The sequence below is a fragment of the Phoca vitulina genome, unplaced genomic scaffold (genome assembly GCF_004348235.1).
Source record: "Phoca vitulina isolate PV1807 unplaced genomic scaffold, GSC_HSeal_1.0 scaffold1, whole genome shotgun sequence".
In the NCBI taxonomy this organism is placed as follows: Eukaryota; Metazoa; Chordata; class Mammalia; order Carnivora; family Phocidae; genus Phoca; species Phoca vitulina.
Genome location: NW_022589704.1, coordinates 5,346,575 through 5,369,698, shown reverse-complemented (window position 1 = coordinate 5,369,698; position 23,124 = coordinate 5,346,575). Strand labels below are relative to the sequence as shown.

The 23,124-nt window shown below is 51.9% G+C and overlaps 1 protein-coding gene across 11 annotated transcripts in view; it reads left to right on the top strand.

Annotated features, from left to right (window-relative positions):
• Positions 1 to 23,124, top strand: part of AGAP1 (ArfGAP with GTPase domain, ankyrin repeat and PH domain 1) — a 520,170-nt gene that overhangs the window by 124,108 nt on the left and 372,938 nt on the right. For 5 of the 11 annotated variants that reach the window (XM_032393561.1, XM_032393848.1, XM_032393781.1 and 2 more), the window contains exon 1: positions 18,162 to 19,164. The exons of 5 other annotated variants lie outside the window; for them this stretch is intronic. In XM_032393561.1, the coding sequence (XP_032249452.1) occupies positions 18,177 to 19,164 (988 nt within the window). In that variant the 5' untranslated portion in view covers positions 18,162 to 18,176. Of the gene's footprint in view, positions 1 to 18,161; positions 19,165 to 23,124 lie in introns of those variants that run through there. One more of the 11 variants, XM_032393646.1, reaches the window with a different exon arrangement.

The window sequence follows — 23,124 nt, the reverse complement described above, 5'->3', positions numbered from 1 at the left end:
GCTGGTGGGCAGGGATGCAGGGGTGGGGTGGGCTGTTACCAGAAGAAGCTTGTGTGCTGGTGGGCAGGGATGCAGGGGTGGGCAGGGATGCAGGGGTGGGCAGCATTGAAACCCTCCCCCCCAATAATGGAGTTGAAATCATTTACCCTTCCTAGAAAGCAGTTTGGAAATGTTGAATCGATGAAAGTTTCCTACACTGTGACCTGGGAATTATGCTTCTAGGAATCTAAGCTAAAGAAATAGAGACTTTCACAGTGACTGATGGGTCGGTTTATATTTTTACCCTGTCTTGTTCCAGAAAGGATATAAAACAGTCTACAGGAACGGGCGGGTATTTAAAGGCAAGACACCATCTCTGAAAATGTCTTCTTTTGATGAAAATTAGTCTTATATCACACTAAGTGTCTTCTAGTAGGAAATGCTTAAGGTTTAGGGCACCCTGTTTGTTTTTTGAACTTGATTTTTTTAATGGTTATTTAATTGGGAAAGAACTACAGAATGATGCTAACCTAGTACACCATACTAAAGGGGGTTGGCTGATCTTCAATTTACAACATGCCTCGACTGGGTAAGAGACTCGCTGACCCGTTTTCCAGATAGCAGAGGAAAGGGTCTTGGTGAGTTCCCTGATTGACATGCTTCAAGCTCGCTCCCCTGGGAGCAGCCCACCTGACCCCTGTGGCTGGGCCCTGCTTCCATGTTTATCAAGGACACCAGCCGGGTCATCTGGTCACTCTCCAGCCTCTGTCTACCACAGGCTGAGGTTCTGCCCTCCCAGCCTGAGGCCCTCCCCTGAGTCCCTGAGACTCCCTGTCTCCTACACTCACCCAACCTCAAGGAACTGTCCTAAGTAAGTGAGCTGGGCATGTGTCTGTGGGTTGACAACACCCATCACACCTGAAGAGAACAGCGCTCTAGTGGGGGTTAACGGGGGGTGCGCATGGCAATGCCAGAGATCCCCAGTGTCATTTCATAGACCTCACTGAATGTCAGGGAACAAGTAAGAGCAGGAAAGATCCCAGTTCCTCCACCCATGACAAGTGTGGGATGGCAGCAGAGCCCCGAGAAGGAACAGAGCCTGGCTTTGGAGGCGGCTCACCTGGCTGCACATCCCTCACTGTCCACTTACTAGCTCTCTGGCCCTGGGCAAGTCCTTGACCTCTCAACACCCTTTCCTCCTCTGCAAAAAGGAAATTGGACCCGGCTGCTGTGTGGGTCACCTCTTGCTTTGTTACTTAAGGAAAAGGGGTGTAGATTCACTGGTTTCTTCTACATGATCTGTTCCAACTTTACATGTTGTTGGATGGATTCAGTAGTAAAGGGGAAACTCCAAGAAGGATTTTAAAGGTGGTCATGGTGAGCAGACCACAGAGAGAGCTTTTTAAATCGTTTATATTGTGTTCAGAGCATAAACAGAATTGTTGAAAGGCCAGCCTAGATCCAAGTTTAAAAATTAAAAATAACCTTTCTTTTAAAAAACAATGCAAGTCAACTTTCTTTTTTTAATTTTTATTGTGGAGCCTGGTGCAGGGCTTGAACTCACAACCCCTGAGATCAAGACCTGAGCTGAGACCAAGAGTCGGACGCTTAACTGACTTAGCCACCCTGGTGCCCCAACAATACAAGTCAAATTTAGAAAATACAGAGAAAGAACCAGAAGAAAAGTCTTAACAGTTCCTGGGAGGAGATTAGAATCCATATTCTCTAGCTGCATATTTCAATCTGGACTGCGAGGAGGGCTTTTATTCACAACGTATATTTAATGTCATGTGGGTCTTCTTCTACTTCCTCCTCCTTCTCCTCTCCCCCTCCTCCCCCTTCCCTCCTCCCTCCCCCTCCCCCTCCTTCTTCCCTGGGCCTCTGTGTGTAGCATGTGAAATGGTTGACAGGAGCCCCAATTGATTCTTCTCTGCCCAATAATGTGTTCATTGCGGTGGCATTTCCTGGACAGCTGGGGTTGCTTAACTGTGTAGCTACAATGGTTTAAGATGAAGGAAACAGATTTTCCAATTGAATATTTTAATACATGACGGATTGAAAAGGGACACCATAAGCCACATCACGTACATTGCTGATGGTGTGATGAGAAGAAAGATTTTAATAGGTACGTCACTGTCCCACTGTGGAGACCGGAGTAAAAAGTGGTTCAGCCAACTGAAGGTCATCCTCAGACCTCCATGTGTGGGTTTAGCAGAGAGGCAGTGATCTCAGGACAGTGACACATGACAAGTGACATGAGCTGGATATTGGTAGCCAGTTGTGCCCCCGGGCCGGTCCTGAAGGTGATGTGCTCTCGTCTTAACCCCCAGAGCTTTCTGAGGACCTTCCCTTCTCTTTCCTTCCCACAGGACAGTGCTTGATGGTAATTGCCTCTGAAAAGTCTCCATCATGGGTCTCTGCTGTATTTTCATGGAGGCAAATGGTCTCAAGAAAATTAGAATAAAAATATTCAACATATTCTATCAGAATCTCTGAGCTGCTTCTCATGGCTATATCGGGAGCAAGTTTAAACATTTATAAGGAGTAAGCAGTGCATTTTTCAGTCCTTATGTTGTGTCTTTGTCACTGTGATTTGCATTTATATAGGAAGCCCAGCAAACTTGGAAAGAAAATGACTTTCTGATTGAATCATATAATTTCAAACAAAGCTATTTCATGAATAAGGAATATTAATTACTGTACCCAGAGTGATCCCCAGTTTTTTGGTTTTTTGGTTTTTTTTAGTTTGTGTTAGCAGAAACATTTGTGCATTCCATACAAGGTCAGCATAGATTTAAAAGCAGACATACGCTTTGAAAATTTATTCATGCTGGAATCTCGAACATGGAATTAATTAAGTATACAGAAGCTGGAAGATAGAAGGGTCACTGCCTCCATTTTTGTTCTGTACAGCACTTTATTCCACTGGGAGGTCATACTTGGCTGTCATGTGTGGTATATGCTTTCTTTATGGTGTGTGTTAATAACCTGAGTAGGTGGAGGCCACGACGGATATAAAACCGGAAAGTGACGTGTCCTGAATTTGTTTCTAGGAATGGTAATCCTAACGATGCCCAGGGATCTCTTCAGGAGTCTTGGCATTGTATCTCCTCCCAGCCTTGATGGCCTCACTTCTCTGTTACATTTGTCCTTATCCCTTTATTTCACCACTATTATACTCCCCACCCCCAGTTTCTAAAGTGAAAGCTGATGGAGATAATGGAACAGTCCTGAGTGCTTTTATCTGATCAACTAGTAACAACTAAAATGTTTCTCAGGCGGGGGTGGGGTGTGTGTGTGTGTGTTGTGAGTCTGGCCCCCAGCGGAGCAGCTACATTTGAGAATCACAGAGCAGGTGGTTCTTGGGTTGCTTTCCTGGTCTCCTTGGAGCAGGATTCCTTACTTTGTGGGGAAGTAATCTACAGTATCGTGTGTGTGTGTGTGTGTGTGTGTGTGTGTGTGTGTGTACACATGTGGATATACATATGTTTGTGAGTATGTGATACATCTCAAAAAGTATGGTTTATTCATCCTTGAGTTTGTTCAGTGGAGATTTCCAAGCTCCTTTTTTTCTACCCCAGTGAGGCTCAGCCCTGCCTGCTGTGGAGGGGCCAGGGCTGGAGGGGGGGACAGTGACACTCTGTTGGGAAAAGATCCTGGTCTTTGATCTGGAGATTTAAGGAAGAAGGTGGGGCCCATGCAGAGTGAGGCTAGGTGGTTGGCGCTTAGATACTTCCACTAAGTGGCCCGCAGGGCTGCACAAACTTAGCTGGGCAAGTGAAGAAAGCATCCCGTCCCAGGAAGGCGGGTGCCTGGCATGTCTTTTCCTTCCCTGCCAGGGTGTAGGAGTCGTTCTTTAAGACCCCAGCATGACCCCAGCAGTCCCTGTTCCCACTGGCCTCGGGGGGTGCTCCTGATGATGATTGTTAATGAGGATACCACGCAGGAGGGAATATTGCTTTCATTTATCTTGGTGTCTTATTACTACCATGGAAACGGATATTCAGGCCTGAAGAAGATACGCTTTCTTTGTGGGGCAGTTATCATATCCTCGTTTCTAGAGCTACATTAAAAAAAAAAAAACACCAAAAACCAACTGTTTCAAGCCTGAAATCTTGATTTATATATGTTAATAATGCGGTTTAACATAAGGGCACAAAGGAAACAGGAGCATTGGGTTCAGCTTTGTGCTAGGGCGCTTTAGTTGACATGCTGGCCACACATATGGATGATGGTTTAATAGTCGAGCAAGACACACCTGGTTTTAGGTGAATCCGGTAAAGTATTCCAGTGAAAGGGAGAAACCCAAACTAATCCCAGCTCACACGTGTGCGGTTAATTCCTGGTTTCTGCGAGAGGGTGGTAGGGAGACAAGCCGAGGGGTCCCTGTTTCTTTCAGTCGGAGGGGGCCGTACTTTGTCATCGTCATCCTTGAGGGAGAGCTGGTCTCCCAGTCCTGAGCTTCTCACCGACTGGTAACTGTTCTTCCGGTTGGGGCGCTGGGGAGCCCGGGAGCTGAGCTGCACTTGCAAGGCCTGTTGATGATGGGGTTGCTTTGAGATTTTACTGGAAAAAAATGCCTTTTGTAAATCCACATGTGACTGACCAAATGCTCCCCTTACTTTAAGAATTGCTGTTTGCTAATCACGATGGTGCTGTCATGAGGTGAATGGTGTTCCCCCAGAATTCATATGCCGGAGCCCTAATCCCCTCCCCCGCAGTATGTCAGAATATGACTTTTTGGAGACAGGGTCTTTAAAGAAGTCATTAAGTTAAATGAAGTCACTAGGACAGACCCTAATCTAGTGTGACTGGTGTCCTTATAAGAGGACATTAGGACACAGGCATGGAGGCACCACCATGTGAAGACACAGGGGGGAGACACCATCTACAAGCCAGAGAGAGGCCTCAGAAGAAATCAGCTCTGCTGACACCTTGATTCCAGACTTCTATCCCCTAGAACTTTGAGAAAATAAATTCCTGTTGCTTAAACCCCTCCAGTCTGTGAGACTTTGTTACGGAGCCAGAGCAGACTATGAACTTTGAAATGTTTGTCTTGATAGTCAAGGTCATTAAAACCTTGGTGGCCAATGAAATATTTATGGAAACTTTTCCTTTACACTTCTACCCCCTTTTGTAAACCATTCTTGCTTGTTTGTGCACACCTTGTCTATTAGCAGAACGTCTTTTGGTACTAGAAAGGACGAGGTTTTGCTTTAGAAATAATGCTGCTGAGGCTACATGTGGAGGTACTGAGTTGACAAACCTCGGAAGGTCTGCATGTCTTCTGAGAAATGCTCAGTTTTCCAAGCGCCCAGGCCTTTGGACTGATCTAATTATATCCAGAATGTGTCTGATGGTAAGAATTTATGGCTTATTTATAAGTGAGTATTTCCTCTTTAGGGAAGAGAGATAGACAATTGGCAGACTTCCCTGCAATCTTCCAGGGTCAGGGTCAAGGGCAGGAAGGGGAGGGGTGAGAGGGCACTGGGGGCACTGGGTGGGGAGCCCGGAGAAGGCTTGCAGGCAGAGATGGGCCCAGCAGATGGATGGGCAGTGGGTGTAGCGATTTTGGGCCACGCTGGTGTTCCTGCCAGCCAGGGCTGCCCTGGAGTCTCGGCGGGGGGAGCAGAAGCCAGCTTAAAGCTGGGGGGGGGGGTTGAGGGGTTAGCTGAGGGTCTACTCATCTTTCCAGGAACTCTGGAAGGACAGCAGATGGTAGGATTTGGGGATAATAATAACCTCAGGACTGGTACCTGTCCTTGAGATCCAAATAAAAAAGGAGCCTGTTTTACCCCGGTGTGCCTTGATCTTTCAGTGCCCTGTCCCTCATAAGTAGGGCGAGGGGCTTGTGTGTGTGTGTGTGTGTGTGTGTGTCTATTTTAACCACCATTTCTGCCTGCCTGTTCCCAAAGCGTTTTACACTTTGCTCTCCTTTCCCTTCCCCTCTTCTCTCCCTCCCTCTCCACCCCAACCTCTCAAGCTGAGCGGAAGGAGGGAAGGACTTGCTCCACTTTCCCAGCAAAGCTCTTTGACAGTTTTATACGTGGCCCTCTGCCTTTGTGGCCTCCCTCTGCATATCCGGAGACCTGGCTGGGCTCTCCTTAGAGGCAAGCCCCCTGTGGGTGCTGCAGCCTGGGGGGGGGGGGGCTGGTGGAGTTGGTGCTTTTCTGAGAGTCTCTGGGCAGTGCTGGGCTCCCATCTAGCTCCACCCCTTACCCTGAGATCCAGGGCCCTTTTCTACCGGTCTGTGACGAAAACTTCCTATATCTATAAAAGAGGTATAATGATAATACCTATCTCATAGGAGCATGGGAGGAATAAACTGAATTAACCGAATTAGTATCTCTGAAGTGCCTCCAGCTGAGCCTGGCCTAGGCCAGGGTTGGAAAGGGGAGCTGAGGGTTGGTCTGGCTGGGGCTTGAGGCCCATTGAGGGGGGGCCTGGGCTGCAGAGGGAGGGTCAGGGTGAGTAGGCTCCTGGGGAGTCTAGGCAGAAGTGCTAGAAGGTCTGGGTTCATGGTGGGGCTGCTGATGGCCTGGTGCCTTTTAAGCCCAGGCCAACCCTACACAGTATGTGGTAGCCCCACACAGCTTGGCTTTTTTGGGGCCTGCGAATCCTCAGTCAGTGTAAAATACTTCTTTTCTATCTCGCCTGTAAGCCAGTAGGTGAGCTTGAAGGTGTGCTGCGTGCCCAGCTTGCGAAGCGTGGCCGCTGCTGTACGTGGTTTCTCAGGAGTGAGGCTGCCTCTGGCCAGGCTGGCCAAGTGCGGACCCAGGCGACCTGCGTGGTGCAGGATGTGTGAACAGCCGGAGGCAGGCCCCAGGTTTAGCCCCTTGCCTTGGCATTCAGTGGCATCCTGTGAATGCTGGAACGTTCTAGAGCAGTGGTGTGCGGCGGTGGGGAGTCTCGATAGCTTGCTTGGGTAAATGGTCATCTCAAGTGTTACATTTCCTTGCATACGAACTCCTGATTTCCTGGAGCATACTTCTGGAGAAAAAGTCCTTTTGTGCCAACATCCTGTTGCCCAGTGCCACTTTCTCCTGCCCAGAAACGTCCAGTACCAGCTATCGCTTGTCTGGAAATTCTCCAGGAGTCGGTACCGTGGGGTGGCATTTGCGCACACAAATGCAGTCGTCCTTGCAGGTGGCTTCCCAGAGTGCATGCCCTGCGCAGGGTCGCACCGCGGCTCCTCACAGCTTCCCTGAACCTGCCATGTGAAGCATGAAAGCCAGGGTTTTGAGAACTTCTAAAAGTTTGAGCTGCCAAGGGCCAGGCCATTAGATCTTTGCATTAACTCTGGGCTAGGCCCATTATTGTCCTTCTTTTAAATAGTTTTAGGTTATTTCAAGTGTTCTGGTTCTTTTTTTTTCTTTTAAAGGTTTTTATTTATTTATGTGAGAGAGAGAGAGGGAGCTCACATGAAGGGGGAGGGACAGAGGGAGAGGGACAGGCAGACTCCTCGCGGAGCCAGGAGCCCGATGTGGGCTCAATCCCAGGACCCCGGGATCATGACCTGGGCCGAAGGCAGACTTAACCGCTTAACTGACTGAGCCGCCCAGGCGCCCCTCAAGTGTTCTGGTTCTTAATGAGTATCTCAGCACCTGGATCAATGGCATGCATTTCCTTCTGGGTTGGTAAAGGCCCAGTGCCCTGCAGGTAGCCCTTGCCAGCTGAATCTTGGCCAGCCCGCTGACCACCCCCGTCCTGGGATGGCTGCAGCTTCTGCATAGTCCGCTCATCCCAGGCTAGAGGGGTGGGCAGGGACAGAGCCCTCCTTGGAGGGCTTCCTCGAGGCTCCAGACCCCTCCCTTCTGACCAACCACTGCTTCCCTAGGCAGTCACACTTGGCAAACTCCCCACCCCCAAACGTGGCTTCAAGTCCACTGAAGGAGGGGGCACTCTCTCGCAGAGGTGGCCCCCCAAGATCAGCTGCAGTGGAGGATTTTTGTGGCCAGGGGGAGAAGTGAATCACCCTCCTCTCCAAGCCTTTCCCTAACCGCTGGAGACTTCGGAGATAAACCTCTGGGGGGGTGGGTGCTGCTGTGTGGCGTAGCAGTGTAAACAGGGGCGTCAGCTGACCTCTGCTGTTACTTGCAACACGAGCGAGGAGAATTAATCCTGAATCAGCTGCCTGGGTTGGTAAAGTTCGCCACCAGGCAGCATTTATTAAGCAGAACACTGATGATAAGGCCTGGGGTTGAGGGGTAAAGATGCTGGTCCTCTGTCAAGGATCCTGGTCTTCTGGGGGAGCTGGTTATATAAAGGGCAGATGCCAGGTCAGAGCAGGGGGACGGATACTGAGAAGGGGTGGCCCAGGCCCCAACCATGAGTAGGACTTTACTGATCCTGCCAGCCCCAGCAGGAGGCACCGGGGTATGGTGCCGTCAGGACTGGACAGGAGTTGGCTGTGTTGGAGCGAAGGATTGTGGGAGGCAGTAGGCGGCACACATTGTCCTAAGCACTGGGACACATGCTTCCTATACATCATCACATTTGATTGTCACGTCTACCCTCTCATCACCGCCTTGCTGCCAGGTGAAACTGGCTGAGACTCAAGGTCACTTTCCCCAAGTCACACAGGGTTCGCATCATTCTGGCCTCAGAGCGCAGCTCCTTAGCTCCTCTGCACCGCATGGGTGGCTAGGGGCCGTCCGGGGCCTGGTGCGCCAGTTAAGGAGTGGGCATTCTGTTCTGTGGGTGACAGGGAGTCTCTGAGCCGAATTGTGGCCTACAGCTTCCATCATGGCAGAGAGGCTGGCTGGCCGCTAGCTCTGGGAATCCAGTGAAGGATGAAGAGGATGGAATATAAAGGGAGGAAGGAGAGTGCACTCTTCAGGAGGCGGCAGAGGGCACACAGGGAGGAGAGGCTTTTGTTTCTGTTTTTTATTAAGTGGGAGATAATTGAGTATTTTCCATGCTGGCTGAAGGACAGCAGATGATTGTGATTGATGGTCCAGGGTCCATTTGCCAGCTCTGAGTGGGAGAGGCGAGTATGGCCGGGAGGCCCAGAGTGCAGCAGCTCTGGGGGGTGGTGCCCCCATGTCTTCAGGGCAGGCTGCAGGCTTGGAGGGTTGGGATGGGAGTGTGGGGGACCAGCGCTGCAGGGAGGGCCTGTGGGGTGCCAGCCCCAGCCCCCAGCTGTGTGAGCATCTGCAGTGGGGCCTCGGCATGTAGACTCAGTGCTCCCACACTTGAGCACCGGTCCAGTGGGCTGGAGTTTGGATGGAGCCACCTTTGGGGCAGGCCCAGGTGGGGGTCTCAGAAGCATCAGGGGCCAGCAGAGCAGTAGGCGGCGTAGACACGGGGTGTGCCTTGGCCTTTGCTGGAGAGAGAAGGGCCTGCAGATTGGAAAGGACGGGATGTGTTAAGCGAGCCTCCTGACAGCAGGAGTGGACGTTCTAGAAAGAGGACAGCTGTTGTGGAGGGTTGCGGCCTAGGAGGGGACAGTTAGAGGCTAAGATGGTGGGGTGTCACGGTCCGGGGTAATTCAAGGGCGTGACCTTGGGAGGAGGCCCCAGGAACTAGTGAAGGGAAAGACCACCTGCATGCAGGAGACAGTGTGGCCTGGCTCTCCACATGGATGCTGCACCCCTAGGCACCTCCTTCGGGGTGTCTGTGAGGCAGTGACAGGAAGAAAGGGGCCCCGGGGCGTGGCACGTACATCCCCATTCTGTGCATCCACGCACTGCCAAGCCATTTGGCCGTGTCTTAGATGGCTCTAGGACTTTGTAGTTTGGAGTCTTGGGGCTGCCTTTGATCCCCTGACCCTCGTGTCTGTAGCTGGGTGATCAGGGGCCACGAACCTCCTTTTCCGGATTTGATGAGTTTTGTGTTGCTACCTACCCGGCCGCATCGCCGTCTTCAGCAACGCTCCTGGGAACAGAGATGATGCTGGGGCCCTACACATTGTTTGACCGTGGGCAGTGTTATTTCTCATCCCTCCCCGTTCCCTTGTGGAAGATTCTGGAGCAGGTGGTGATGTTTTCAAGGCGGGGCGCCTAGCACAACGTGCATCCTGGCGCGGGGAGGCGGCTCGGGAGCTGCCCTGGCTCTCTGGCCCCCACCCCGGTGTCTTCCGGCCGCAGGGCCGCTCACCTCTGCTCCCTGCAGGCAGGTTGCTGATGAGCCGTGCGTGGCAAGCAGGTGAGAAGACACGGACGTTTTATTTCATCTTATTGTGTCAGAACCGGTCCCCGTGACCCACTTCTCATCTTTCTCAGGAGCTCTTATGCAAATTGTAACTAGCAAAGGGGCGGCTGCGGTTACCAGCCGCCTGTGGTGTGTTTATCCTCCGCCTGGGGACTGCGGAGCTGGTGACACGCTGGCTAATAAAGGCAGGAGGGTGGTCACGTGGCTCCCACCGCTGACTGGGGGGAGTGTGTCTGGGCTTTGAACAGGCATCTTAGTCATGTTGTTTTCCACCTTTAGAGAGAGAGATTATCAAAGCTTCAGGTCCCCTGGGCACAGAGGAAAGATTTCCAGATATCTCAGCAGCCAGATCCCAAATGGGATGCAAGAGTGAAAGTCTGCCAAAATAGGCTTTTTCTTGAGCTTTCTAATGGTATGGACAGAAATTCTCAGGGCATTATTATTTGTGGCCGGGATTTTTTATTTTTGTAGAAGTCCTGGGCTTCACAAATCTTTGGAGGGGGGTGTCCGTGCATCTAAAGACAAACTTGGTAAACATCCGGAAATTGTCAGACGTGCTGAGGTGGCTGTTCTGTGACGGCTCCTGGTATTTGTTTCTACTCTAGGAGGCTATTCTGGGCGGAGTCCGTATCAGATGGTTCTCTGTGTTTTGGTTGTAAGGTTGTAACCTCATCTGGAACTATTTGGTTGTAAGATTTGGATGCTCGTGCAGTTGTTGTCATTAGAAGAATCTCTTCCGGGGGAGGAGAGATTTTCCTGCAGAGGAAAATGCTCCCAGACAGGCCTGGTCCTGTGTGCCCTCCAAGACTGGGAAGATTAGGTAATCGGCCGGAATGTCTTGGTTTTTCTCCACACAAATTCCAGAGCTTCTTTGCAGCTGTCCAAGGGACAGGTGCACAGTTGTGTGTTACCCTTGATTAAATCCTTCTGATTCCTCAGCTGCGTCTCCCCAGAGCACTGAAGGCTGCAGAGGAAAGTGGAGCATCTCCAGGGGAGCTCTGGCCTCGGCCAGCGCCCAGCATCTCAAGAGTGACCATCGGTGGCCGAGGCTGTGTTGTCCCACAGACCACAAAGTGTGGTGCTTGCATTTGTTTCTACAAAGTGACACTTAATACATCTGGTTTTCATTTTACTTGAAGTCATCTTTGCCTGGCATTTAGCAAGAAAGACCACCAAGAAATGTCTGACCTTTTCCTTTGGTTGGGAGTGAGAAGCTATTCACAAGGGACTCTTATTGGCATGTTTTTAAAAATCAAGATTTTTTCTCCTTGGCCTATATAAGTGGACGTGAGTTTTCAGCTTGGTTTTACATGCTCCCTATTGGCTCACGGTACCAGAGTGTGTGGAGGAATCTCTCCCCTGTTCCCCATGGAGTAGACATCGTTATCTGAAAAATGGGTTGGATTAAGGTTTCTTCGAGGCCTGGTTGTGGTAATATAACCGAGTTCCCATTCTCCGAAGATGCAGTCTGTGTGGAACACCAGGCTGACCTAGTGCAGAGGGAACAAGGGAGGGGACAGTGTCTTAAGGCAGCTCCAGCCCTGCACACACGTCCCGGCAGGGGCTCCTGGTGGGAGCTCCCCGGAGGGCCAGCCAGTGAGCTCACCTGAGATCACAAGTGCTCAGGTGCTCTGTGGAGACCCGATCAGTGCTGGCCTGTCTCCCCTGCACCGGCCTCACGGCCCAAAGTCTTCAACCACCATGCTTAGGATATTTGATGATGAAAACCAACACAGCATTGTTTTGGATTTTAAATACTTAACATTGGCAAAACTGAGTTTTTTTTTTTTCCCTTTCCGGCATTTTATTTTATTTTTATTTATTTTAAAGATTTTATTTATTTATTTGACAGAGACACAGCAAGAGAGGGAACACAAGCAGGGGGAGTGGGAGAGGGAGAAGCAGGCTTCCCGTGGAGCAGGGAGCCCGATGCGGGGCTCGATCCCAGGACCCTGGGACCATGACCTGAGCCGAAGGCAGACGCTTAACGACTAAGCCACCCAGGCGCCCCCCCCCCCCACCTTTCCAGCATTTTAATCATGTCCATGATACTTACTTATTTAAACTAATTGTAACTGATGACTTGTCTTTCACAGAATGAGGACTGGTAGTGGCCTCATCTGGAACTATTGTTGTTCTCCCAATTTTGGGAAGGATTACTGGAAATAATCGCTTCTTTTTTTATAGAGGGACCATATAGAGCTTTTTAATATTATATGCAGAGGCAGGAGAGGATGGTTGCATCAATAAAATAATAAAATGAGAAGTTGCAAGGACGTAGAAGCCACTCCTTTTTTCATGTGAGCCTGCCTTGCCTGGTTCTCTGCCCGTGACATTTTGCTCCCCAGGAGACATGTGGCAATATTTGCACACATTTTTGGTGGGGTATTCTGTCACCAGTAGGGAAAGGCCAGGGATGCTGCTCAACATCCTCTAATATGCAGGGCGGACGGACCCTCAGCAAAGGAGGACCCAGCCCAGAGTGTCCGTGGTGCTGAGCTTGGCCACCCTGCCGGGACGAATGCCAGAGACCACCTCCTTCTTGGAGCCTTTAAAAAAAATCTTTCAGCTAGAAATAATCATTTTCTGCCTTCTTACCTGCCTCCTTCCTCTCCCATGTAACACTTTCTGCTGGATGGTGGTTCTTTAGGACACCTGTCAGGCCCCTCACCTCCCAGCTCCCCCATCCCTGAGCAGAGCGCTCTGGGTAGAGTCAGGGTGCGCCGCACTGCTGTCTACCTGCTGGAGAGCAGAAAATGGACGAGCAGTGGCGTCTTGGTGTCCTCTTGGAGGCCGCCAGCTGCCAGGCCCGCTTCTGGTGTGCCTCGCGTCGTGCTCGGCAGGCATTCGTGCTGCAGCCCCACGCGGGTGTGCTCGCAGGCGTCCACATCTTGTCCTGCTCCGCTGTCATCCAGAATCGGCGAGGGCTGCCCGGAGAAGCCCTTCGTTTGCGGGACACTGAGCTGGACTTGGGGCACCGTGGGCCAGGAGTGGGGGGCGTTCTCTCACGCCGCCTCCACCCCCCAACCCCCCGCCACTTCCCACAGAGGTGCCCGGCTCCTGGCCTCCTTGTGCAAAGCTGCCTGACTCTCTGATCGACAGATGCCTTCAGATGGCACATGGACTGAAAAAACCCTTTCCTTCATGTAAAGTCTCACCAAATTTGGTTTTGATAAGTAGTTGCTGACCTCTTCTTCTGGCTCCTTCTGTCTGGGGCCCGCTGATGTTGCCCATTGAGAGGACACTGTGGGGCATCCTGTTAAAATTGAAGAGGATGGAGCCCAGGTGCTGCCGTAGGATGTCCGTGTGCTCATACACGGGGGACCGTGAAAGGTTCTGTTGGCAGTGGTGGCATTACTGTTGGTCCTTGAGGAAAAATGTAGGTAGAACCGACCTCAGGTGCTCAGAGGACCTCCTTCTTCCTGCTGGGTCAGAAATGCCCTGGCCTTAGGGACCCAGTGCACTGGTCCCTCTGTGACTCGTCAAGTCCTTCTCTCTTTCCTGGCTCCTCTTTTAACTTTCAGCTTATAAAATGAGGGAAATGGGGCCCCTAATGAGTTCAGCCCGGGCAGGGCTGATCGCAGAGTCGTCGGTCTGCAGAAGCTGAGCATTGTAGTAGGTCTTAGATCAGAAAGCATTCCTCCCGTGGTGATCGGACTGGAGTCTCATGCCAAAAGAAAGGTACAACAGGAAAGTGTTGGTTTAGCACAAATGCCTTTCTTCTTGCTTCTTTCTGTATCTTTCAGTCAACCTGCTGCCAGAAAATAGTCTTTAAAGTGCCCCATGAACTGGGGGAGGTGCTTTGTTGCCCCTGGGGTGGGCGTGCAGAGCCTGGGCAGGGTCAGTGGTTGGTCCGCTGCAGTGGCCCACACACGTGGTTCTGCTAAGATACTGTAAATGTGATCACTGGCCGGCAAGTTCTGTTACTTGGAAAGTCAGCTTGCGTAGCAGATGGCTCTGCTGACTATCAGAGATGTCCTTTAAATAAGGCTTATCAGTTCTAGTAACACTGGAGAAATAATATTCTCATGGAGGATGTTTAATTTATAGATGGCTAGGAATGGCCCAGGACAGGGAAGTCTTGGGAGGGTGGCCAGATGATCCCCTAAACCCAGAATGGGTGAGGAAAGCCAGCTGCAGGAGGCAATGGAATGGGGGGGCATAGGTAGGGCTGGCCCCCATTCCTGGATCCCTTTGCAGTCCTTCCCTGTCGGGCGCTGGAGCCCCTGCAGTGTTGAGCCTTTGCCTGCCTCCCTGCTACTTGGTTTTGATGGAGCAGTGAGATCAACCACAGGCTTTTTTTTTTTTTAATAAGCCAAAATGGTGATATATTTGAAGGCACAGAAAAATTTAAGAAATGATTGTGTAGAGGAGTCAGTTTCAAAAGCAGCAGAAAAAGCATAGTGCCACCTGAACATATATAGTATGATTGCTTCTATTTTTAAAAGGCAGGTCTAGCTGCATAAAGGGGATTTAGATTTTGGAGGGACAAGATCTGTCTAAGCCTCTGATTCTTTGCATTGGAAGAGCCCATGTATCCAGGGCAGTGGGGAGAGGTGACTCTCCCTGTCTTTCAGCCTAGACTGTCAGGCCTGGCGTGGAATCATTGTGATTGGTGTGGAAAAGAAATGCGTTCCTGGGAGGGGAAAGCACTGAGGGGTAGTGAACCTCTCTGCTGTGGCTGGAAGAGGTTCCCTCATTCAACACAGGCTGAGATTCCGAGTCATCTAAGGTGGATCAAATGGAATCTTCTACTCTGCAGACTGCATCCTCCCACAGCCAAGTGCAAACCCTGGGCTGGATTCTAGACAACCCAACCGGCGGGAGTGGGAACAGGCCTGCAGTTCAAGATTGGAGCCCTGAAGGAATGCAATGTTACTTTTTACCTTTGGCTCATATAACAAGCAAGATCTATGTCTTAATTGTGGGCTAACTAATTTCATAGTAAAAGTCATCTCAATATTTGAAGGTTGCCTTGGTCTTAAAAAGTGAGAGTGGATCCCAGGCTAAGCTATGAACCCTGGGTTCTGATCCCACCATGGCCCGAAGCAGAGAGGTCCCTGCCACTCCTCGTGGCCGAGTTCCATTGTCTGCACTTAAAGCCAGCTTGACTTTTCTGTCCACACAGCTGCAGCGATGAAACCATAGATCCCACCCAGTGCTACTGGGGCTCACCCTGTAGACAGACAGACAGACAGACAGACAGACGACAGGGCGCTGCTCTGTCTCCCATCCTCTCAACCTCCCTCCTGGTCTTTATGTAAAATCTCATGGCCTTGAAAACACCATTGTTTCACAACTTTGTGAGTTCTTTGAGGACAGAGACTCTGCCTTCTCACCGAGTCCTGTGCAGTAGGTGTCCAAAATATATTTGAAGAATAAATGAACAAATAGAAAAGTGAATGAGTAAATGGAAACTTGCTAGATGTTGTTATCATTAACATTTGATTAGTGCCAGGCTCAATAGTATTCACACATGTCTCTCTCTTCACGGTCATCAAAGCAAATGCTGATGCTTACGAAGACAAAAAACGCCACTGTGGCATGGGGATGGGCACAGGTAATGTGACCCCAGGCTCAGCTCTCAGCACTGAGCTGTGTAGCCTTGGGGAAAGCACCCACCCTCTCTGAGCCCTTGGCATCCACATAAACTGATGGGCTCTAGGAACCTCATTCTGATAGCTGATGACTGTCCGTCTCCCACTCTGGAAGTTGCTGGTTCTTGGGTCTTATCCAAGAGGGCTTTTTATCCAAACTGAAGGTAAGACTGATCTGTCCTGGGGTTCCCTAACTCTCCACTTGAGGACATGTTAGAGACACTGCTCTGGAACCCTTGAGTGCCAGGAGTAGGTGGACAGAGCTTCGATGGCCCTGTGATTGAGGCAGTCACGTCCAGGCGCAGCCACTGGGGGTCGTCAAATGCGTTTTAAACTTTTTTTTTTTAAATGGACTTTATTTTTTAGAGCAGTTGTAGGTGAACAGCAATATTGAGCAGAAGGTGTGGAGGGTTCTGCTCTGCCTCCTGCCCCTACACACGCGTGGCCTCCTCCACTACCCACATTCCCTCCGGAGTGGTACCTTTGTTGTGATCGATGAGCTGATGCGGGCATATTGTTATCACCCAGTGTCCATAGTTCCCCTTAGGGTTCACTCTTGGTGTTGTGCATTCTTTGTGTTTGGGCAAACGTATAATGACACATGTCCACCATTATGGTGCCATATAGAATGTTTTCCCTGCTCTAAAAATCCTCTGCTCTAAAGTATCTTCTTAAAAAGAAATGGAATCACCTAGCAAGCTTTCTGATCTATCTCATTAAACCTGAATATTTAATTTCCCTCCGAAGTAAAATCCAGATTTCCTAAGCCACAACCTCCTTCATAAGAGACCACGCCATTCATCTTTGTATCCCCTTCTGTGCCGTGAACATGATATTTGGTGAAAGGAGGGGAAAGCAGGACTTGGAAACAGTCATGGAATCCCAGAATGATGCTTTGCTGTCAGCACCTTCCCTCAGAACAGCTTCTCACGCATCTTTGGCAGTTCCAGGCCTAGAGAAGCCTGTGTAAGCATCCAGCTTGATCAGTGGACACTTTATGACATTTTCCTATGGAAACTTGTAAGCCAGCAAACGGAAACCCCTACGTTCAGTACATCATCAAGAACTAATAGATTGATCATAAAAAATAGATCAACTACGTGAGAATATTGTGCTGCATCAGGTCATATCAAGAACCAGGATCTAGACATCCAAGAGAGGCAGCAGGTGGGGGAAATTTGATGGAAGAGAAACTCAGCATGCAATATTTAGCACTTACACAGAATGCTTGGCACATGTTCTCTATTTCAGTTCTCTGCTCAGAGTTTGGGTCTGATTTTCTCCATCCCTACCTTCCAGGTGTAAAATCTAAGATGGAAATGGAAGGCTTGGACAGGCAGGTCTTCTTTCCTCCTGCTCTGAACCGCTGTGTTCTCCTGCCTGTTACTGTCAGGGGCCTTTTCCTACACCTAGGGAAAATACTCCCCAAATGGTATTTTAGGAGTGAAACTGCATGGTACCTTTGCCGAAGGGCAGTGGTGTGAGCAGCACATCACAGGGAAGCTACCACCCTCGCCTCTCCCTTGCCGTCTCCATCTTGGTGTGCACTTTTTCCTCCCAAGTGTAGTAACAAGTACACTTGTGAGGGGGTAACAAGTACCTGAGATACCTTGCTTTCTAAAGAAGTCATTGTTTGAGTTGCATCCTCTTCAGAGCTCCAAATAAACAGGTGAGAGATGGCCCATATTTGGTTTTGCAGGCCAGGCCCCGGAGTGTAGGGGTAGTGTAGGAGTAGGGTTCAGGCGAGCTGCCAGGCCGGCCCCCCCGGAGGCTCCGGTCCGCGCGGCGGCGATCCAGCCCGGCACTTCTGCCTGCCCACCGGGCCGCGCTCCCGCCGCCTCCGCCGCGCTCCCGGGACTCGGCCGCCGGGCTGGGCGCGCGGCCTGCGGTCGCTGCACGTCGGCCCCCTCCCGCCCCGCCCCGGCGCGCATTTCCATTTTAAACCGCCGCCCGCCCGCCCCTCGGCCGCTGCCGGCGCGGCTGCCCGCGAGTCCCAGCTCAGGGAGTGGCGGAGGCTGCGGAGCTGCCGAACTGTGCAGAAAAGGCCTGAAGATGCGAGCCGGCCCCGCGCCGTAGACAATGAAGCCGCGGGCGCCTCCGCCCGCCCCGGGCCCTGCGCGCTGCGGCCGCACCTGCCGGCGAGACCGTCCCCGCGCCTGACGGCCGGCTCGCCCGCCGCTCCGCCCACCCGCCCCGCCGGCCCATGGCTCGGCGCCCCGGGCCCGGACCCCCGCATTCGGGCCGCGCGGCGCACGGGCCGGCGGGCACCAGGGGTGTCGTCCCCGCAGCCTGAGCTCAGCCTTCTCGGCCACCGGGGGGCGTGGGCCCACTCCGGGCGTGCCCGTTCTCCCGTCTCGCCCCGCGACCGCGCGTCCCGGCCCGCGGCGCGCTGGATGCAGCGGGGCCCCGGCGGACGGCGCGGCGGCGGCGGCCGTGGCCCCGGGCGACATGTACCTGCTGGACGGCAGCAGCGAGCCCGCGTCTCCGCCCGCGGACGCGATGCCGCGCGGGACGCCCCCCAGGAAGACGGTCTACCGCATCTCCGTAACCATGGTCAGGAAGGACCAGCTGGCCGCGCCGGGCCCCGACCCACGCCCGGCTCTGAGGCCGCGGCCCGCGCGCTCCCCTGATGCGCCCGGGCGGCTGGTGGAGGAGGCCGAGGAGGAGGCGGCCGGCGCTGAGGACCCCGAGGGCCGCCGGCCGCGCGCCTGGGACTTCCGCACCTTCCGCACTCGCAGCACCGGGCAGCTGGAGCTCGGGCGGCTCCGGCCTTGCGCACGCGGCCTCGAGCCCGCGGACTTGGCCGGCAGCGCCCCGGCCATGGAGGAGGGGCCCGGCTCGCCCGCGCCCGGCAGCCCCGACGTGGAGGGGGTCCGGGCCGCGCCCCTGCGGCGGAGCCTCAGTTTCAGGCACTGGAGCGGGCCCGAGGCATCGCGGAGTCGGACCCTGGGCCGCGGGAGACGCCACAGCAGCTCCGGGAGCCTGGCCTGGGCGCCGGGTGGCGAGGCCTCGGCGGACTCCGGGACCGCGGTGGAGCCCGCGGCGCCAGCGCAGCCCGCCTCGGAGAAGCGCAACACCCTGGATGTGGGCGAGGTGCTCAGCAAGAACGAAGCGCTCTCGGACCTGGAGCGCTGGGAGCGCAGCAAGAGCAAGAACCGCACGCTGGACAACAGCGACCTGCAGCGGCTGGAGCGCGCGCGGGCGGCGGCCGCGGGCCCCGGCGCCGCTTCGGAGCACCGGCTGCTGCGCTTCTTCAGCGGCATCTTCGCGCGCAGGGATGGCGCGCCTGGCGGCGGTCCCTCTCCCCGGAGCGGCGGCGCCTCGCGGCCCCGCGGCTACTTCAGCAGCCTGCGGCGGGCCCCAGCGGACGCGCACTCGTCCAGCGCGGAGAGCATCGACGGGTCCCCGCGCAGAGGTGGGCAGCGCGGCCAGGGAGGTGAGGGCAGTGGTGGGAGCTGGCCTGGTTCCGCAGCGGCCTGCTTGGCAGAGTACGCTGGGATTTGGGAGTAGTCAAGGGACCTGCGTTCCCCGAGCCACCAGCCGGCAGGTGGTCACGCCGGGTGTGAACTCGCGTACTGCGGGTTTTCCCCAGTAACACCGCTGCGGTCGGGAAGTGTGTGGCTGCCCCTGCCTCCAGGGTGTCTCGTGGTGCCATTCGGAATCTGCTCAGCCGCTGTGAGCCTGTCTGGGGAGAGATCACCTTGCCGAGCGGCGCCGCCTTCTTCTCCAGCAGAGCCGTGCGCTCGCCGCCCCGCTGTGCGCTCGCACACTGGGATGCCTGTGGGCTGCCTGGGACCTGGTCCTGAAGCTGGCGCACGGGTGGTGCTGCCTGGCCAGGAGCAGCAGCGTTCATCTTGCTTAATTGCTTCCTCCGCCTCCCAAGCCTGGCCTCCCTGTAGGTGCTGCCATGTGTGAGCGCTGTGGTGTGGCGTCCCTGATTTAGCCCCTCTCACCTATTGCGTTCCTGCTAAAGATGCTTCGTCCCAGTGGTCAGGGAGACAGGCCTCTCCCCACGGCCTCTGGAATCTTAGCAGGAGAGCAAGTCTGGGAGGGCATTCTGTTTGCTAGTGATGTATTCTCCCGTTCGGGAAGGAAAATCACAACCCCGCAGCCTGTTCTGAAACTTCACTTCCCTGTTGTCTTGCGCCCTCCAACAGGGACCTCACAGGGAAGGTTTTGGAGGCAGATGTGACAATATTGTCTTGCAAGAACTAGGTAATCTGGTGGTGTTTGGAGGTCAGACTCCTCCAGAAGTTGCAAAACACAGATCCCCTTCTTTCCCCATGTGGGGTCATCACCCTAAAGGGAAGGGGGGTGGGTGAGCGGAGGGGCTGGATTGTTACACCCTGCTCGTGTTGGGGGTGGAGGGGATGGATAAAGATTCTGTCCCCATGCACTTCACCACCGAGAAATCATTAGTAACATCCCTTGTTCTGATTCCCAAACCCTGCTGCTGGTAGAGATGAGGGTAGTTGAGGCCCTGCAGTGTGGGCTTTTAATTAGAGATTGTCAACTGGTAACTTACCCCCCCCCCCCCCCCCCCAGAGTACCCAGAATATTCCTCCCTAGTGGACTTCCCAGGTCAGCTGACTGCCTAGGGTGTCTATGCAAACAGCCAGGGCAAAGACATCACCGTGCTCGCCTAAGTATTTTTTTTTTTTTTAAGATTTTATTTATTTGCGAGAGAGAGAATGAGAGAGAGCATGAGAGGGAGGAGGGTCAGAGGGAGAAGCAGACTCCCTGGTGAGCAGGGAGCCCGATGTGGGGCTCAATCCCGGGACTCCAGGATCATGACCTGAGCCGAAGGCAGTCGCTTAACCAACTGAGCCACCCAGTCGCCCTCACCTAAGTATTTTTAAGGGAAACTGAAGATCAGTGATGTCATGTCGTAACATGCTTCTAATGATCCTCAGAATGTGGTAGAGAATATTTGAAGTTAAGCACTTGAATATGCAGTAAAGATCGGAATTTTCTTTTTATCGGTGAGGTTGTGATACAAAGTTACCTGTTGCCAGCCTTGTGTTAGTTGAACTTGCACATCTCGTGGCTAACCTGACCCGGAATGTTCTAGAAGGGACTGTGATTGACTCCAGCCATTATCCCATCCCTTCCTGCACGCTCTTAAGGTACTAAAAAATGATGTGAGTTATTTTGTTCAAGTTGGTTGGTGTAAAGTTGCTCTTGTCCTTACTTGCGTTCAGTGGAGGTTCAAATCCGCAGGGTTCAGTTCTACCAATAATAGCAGGCTTGACTCTTTGTTCTCCTGGATTTGCTGAAAATAGTGATTAGCCGCCTGGGTTCCAGACAAGTACCCATGGTTGGCGGGGAGGGGAGTAGAAATGCACACACACGATTTAGAATGAACGCGTTTCATCGTGGTCTCTATCGATACAAGTTCAAAGTATTGGGGTTTGGGTATTGGTGATCCGGTCAGATGGATTGATGCATTTGGAAAGCAGAGGTGTAAAGCGTGTTGGAATTTTTCCCTCTAGGATAGTGTAAGATTATAACAATAATAATTACAGTAACGCTTGGTTTGTTTGTTTCTCAGGGTGGAATTACTTTGGTCTGAGATGTAACACTAGCTAGCATTGTGGGTTGTGTGGAAGAACGGAGTATGAATGAGCTAGGTTACAGCACACACAGCCCGAATTCCAGGATCTCACTTGACTCTCAAGTTCGAGGTAATCACAGAAAAAGCCACAGTCCTCACCTGCCTTTGGCTAAAAGGCCTGGAGCAGTGTCTCTGTTCTCGAGGTTTGGTAAGGTCAGTAGCTCTTCTGGTCATGGTGCAGCCCCTTTATTATGCTGTTCTACTTTCTACATGTTTGCTTCCTCTGATGTAAATTGCTCAGAGTTAGGTGCTACTTAAATGAAGTTTTGAGTTTAAGGTAAAATGCTCTGATGTAACATTCCGATGCAGTGGAACCCAGGCTCCGTTTCCCTGTAAGTGTCCGTAGCGCGCAGGTCCACAAAGCCTTGCCCAAACCATGGGGCCAGGGAGGTCTGCAAGACTTAGAAAATTTGGATTTTAGGAAGGTAAAATGCTGTGTATTACAGGACACTGTATAGTGGGGGCAGCGTCCTGCATTCAGACACCGATAATGTGCAGCAGAGCCTGAGATAGTCCCATTCAGTGTGATAAGTATGTTTTGCCATTTAGAGTCTGCTAAGCATTTGTGAATAAAGCTTCCATCTTCAGTCCTTTATGGATTTCAGAACTACGGACAAATGCAGTATACATCATGAACAGCATCTCTAGCTTTCTTTAAATCTTGGGCCACAATGTATTAAAATTCGAAGTTCTTTCAAGTATAAAGGAAATTAGAGGACCCTTGTCATCGGGGCAGGTTTTCCTTTCATTAGATTCTTTCAGCTATTAAGTTGTCAGTTGGCTCTGGGAAAATAACTTTAAAAGACAAAGTAAGTATTATATTAGGTCATTTACTTAGCTTCTTAGGATTACATGCTTGGTCTTAGACAAGGTACCTAGACTAGGGAAGGAAGATGGTTAGTCTTTGAAGTACACACAGGCTCACACATCACGTGCGTATGGTTTTCTTGTCTTAAAGCATTAGGATGAAAGGATCGGAGCACCTCCTTTTGTGGGATGGTTCTCTTGTGCTTTTTAATCCCTATTAGGCTTTTTCTCTTCCTCCGACTGTTACACCCTTGCCTCCCAGAGACCCATGGCCGATTTCTCTCTCTTAGGTTCATAACCATCAGGAGCCCCAGAAGGTTTCAGAGCGGCCCTATGTCAGATCAAGGGCAGGTTCCTATGACTTGATATCCCTACCCCCCGACCCCCCACCAGGGCAGAGTCTGTTGACACAAGTATAATTTAATGCAAAAAAAGATCGAATAACAAGTGATGAGTTGCATTGCAGGGCGTCCCTTCCTGGCGCATGCTCTCTGTGTCCCCCGCTGCTGCCGGCCAGCCCTCCCTGGAGCCAGCTGCAGGCAGTGCTCACGCAGGGCTGCAGGTGTCTTTGGGGTGTTCTCTTGCTGTCCGTGAGGATTGATGACAGCAGTAGAGTGATTCATGGATAGCCCTGACTTAGCTTAGCTCTTCAGATTAGTAATTTACAACTGATTTTTGACAGCACGTTTTTTGAGTGGCTTTGTTCTTTAATTTCTGATTTCCTTGATTTGTATCACTCCACTTGTGCAGCTAGATAGACTGTTTTATAGTTAAAAAAAAAAAACAAAAATCTTCAGTGGAGAAAGAGAGGAAGCGGTAATTAAATGAAATAAAATTACTGAAATAACTTGGTACATTTTTTTTTTAACTTGATTTGTTGCTGAAAAGGACATACATGGTTTTAAAGAAACAGTATAATTCAGAGTTTCTCATTTGAAACGTTTTAAACTAATTATGTACTCCATATTTGGGAAA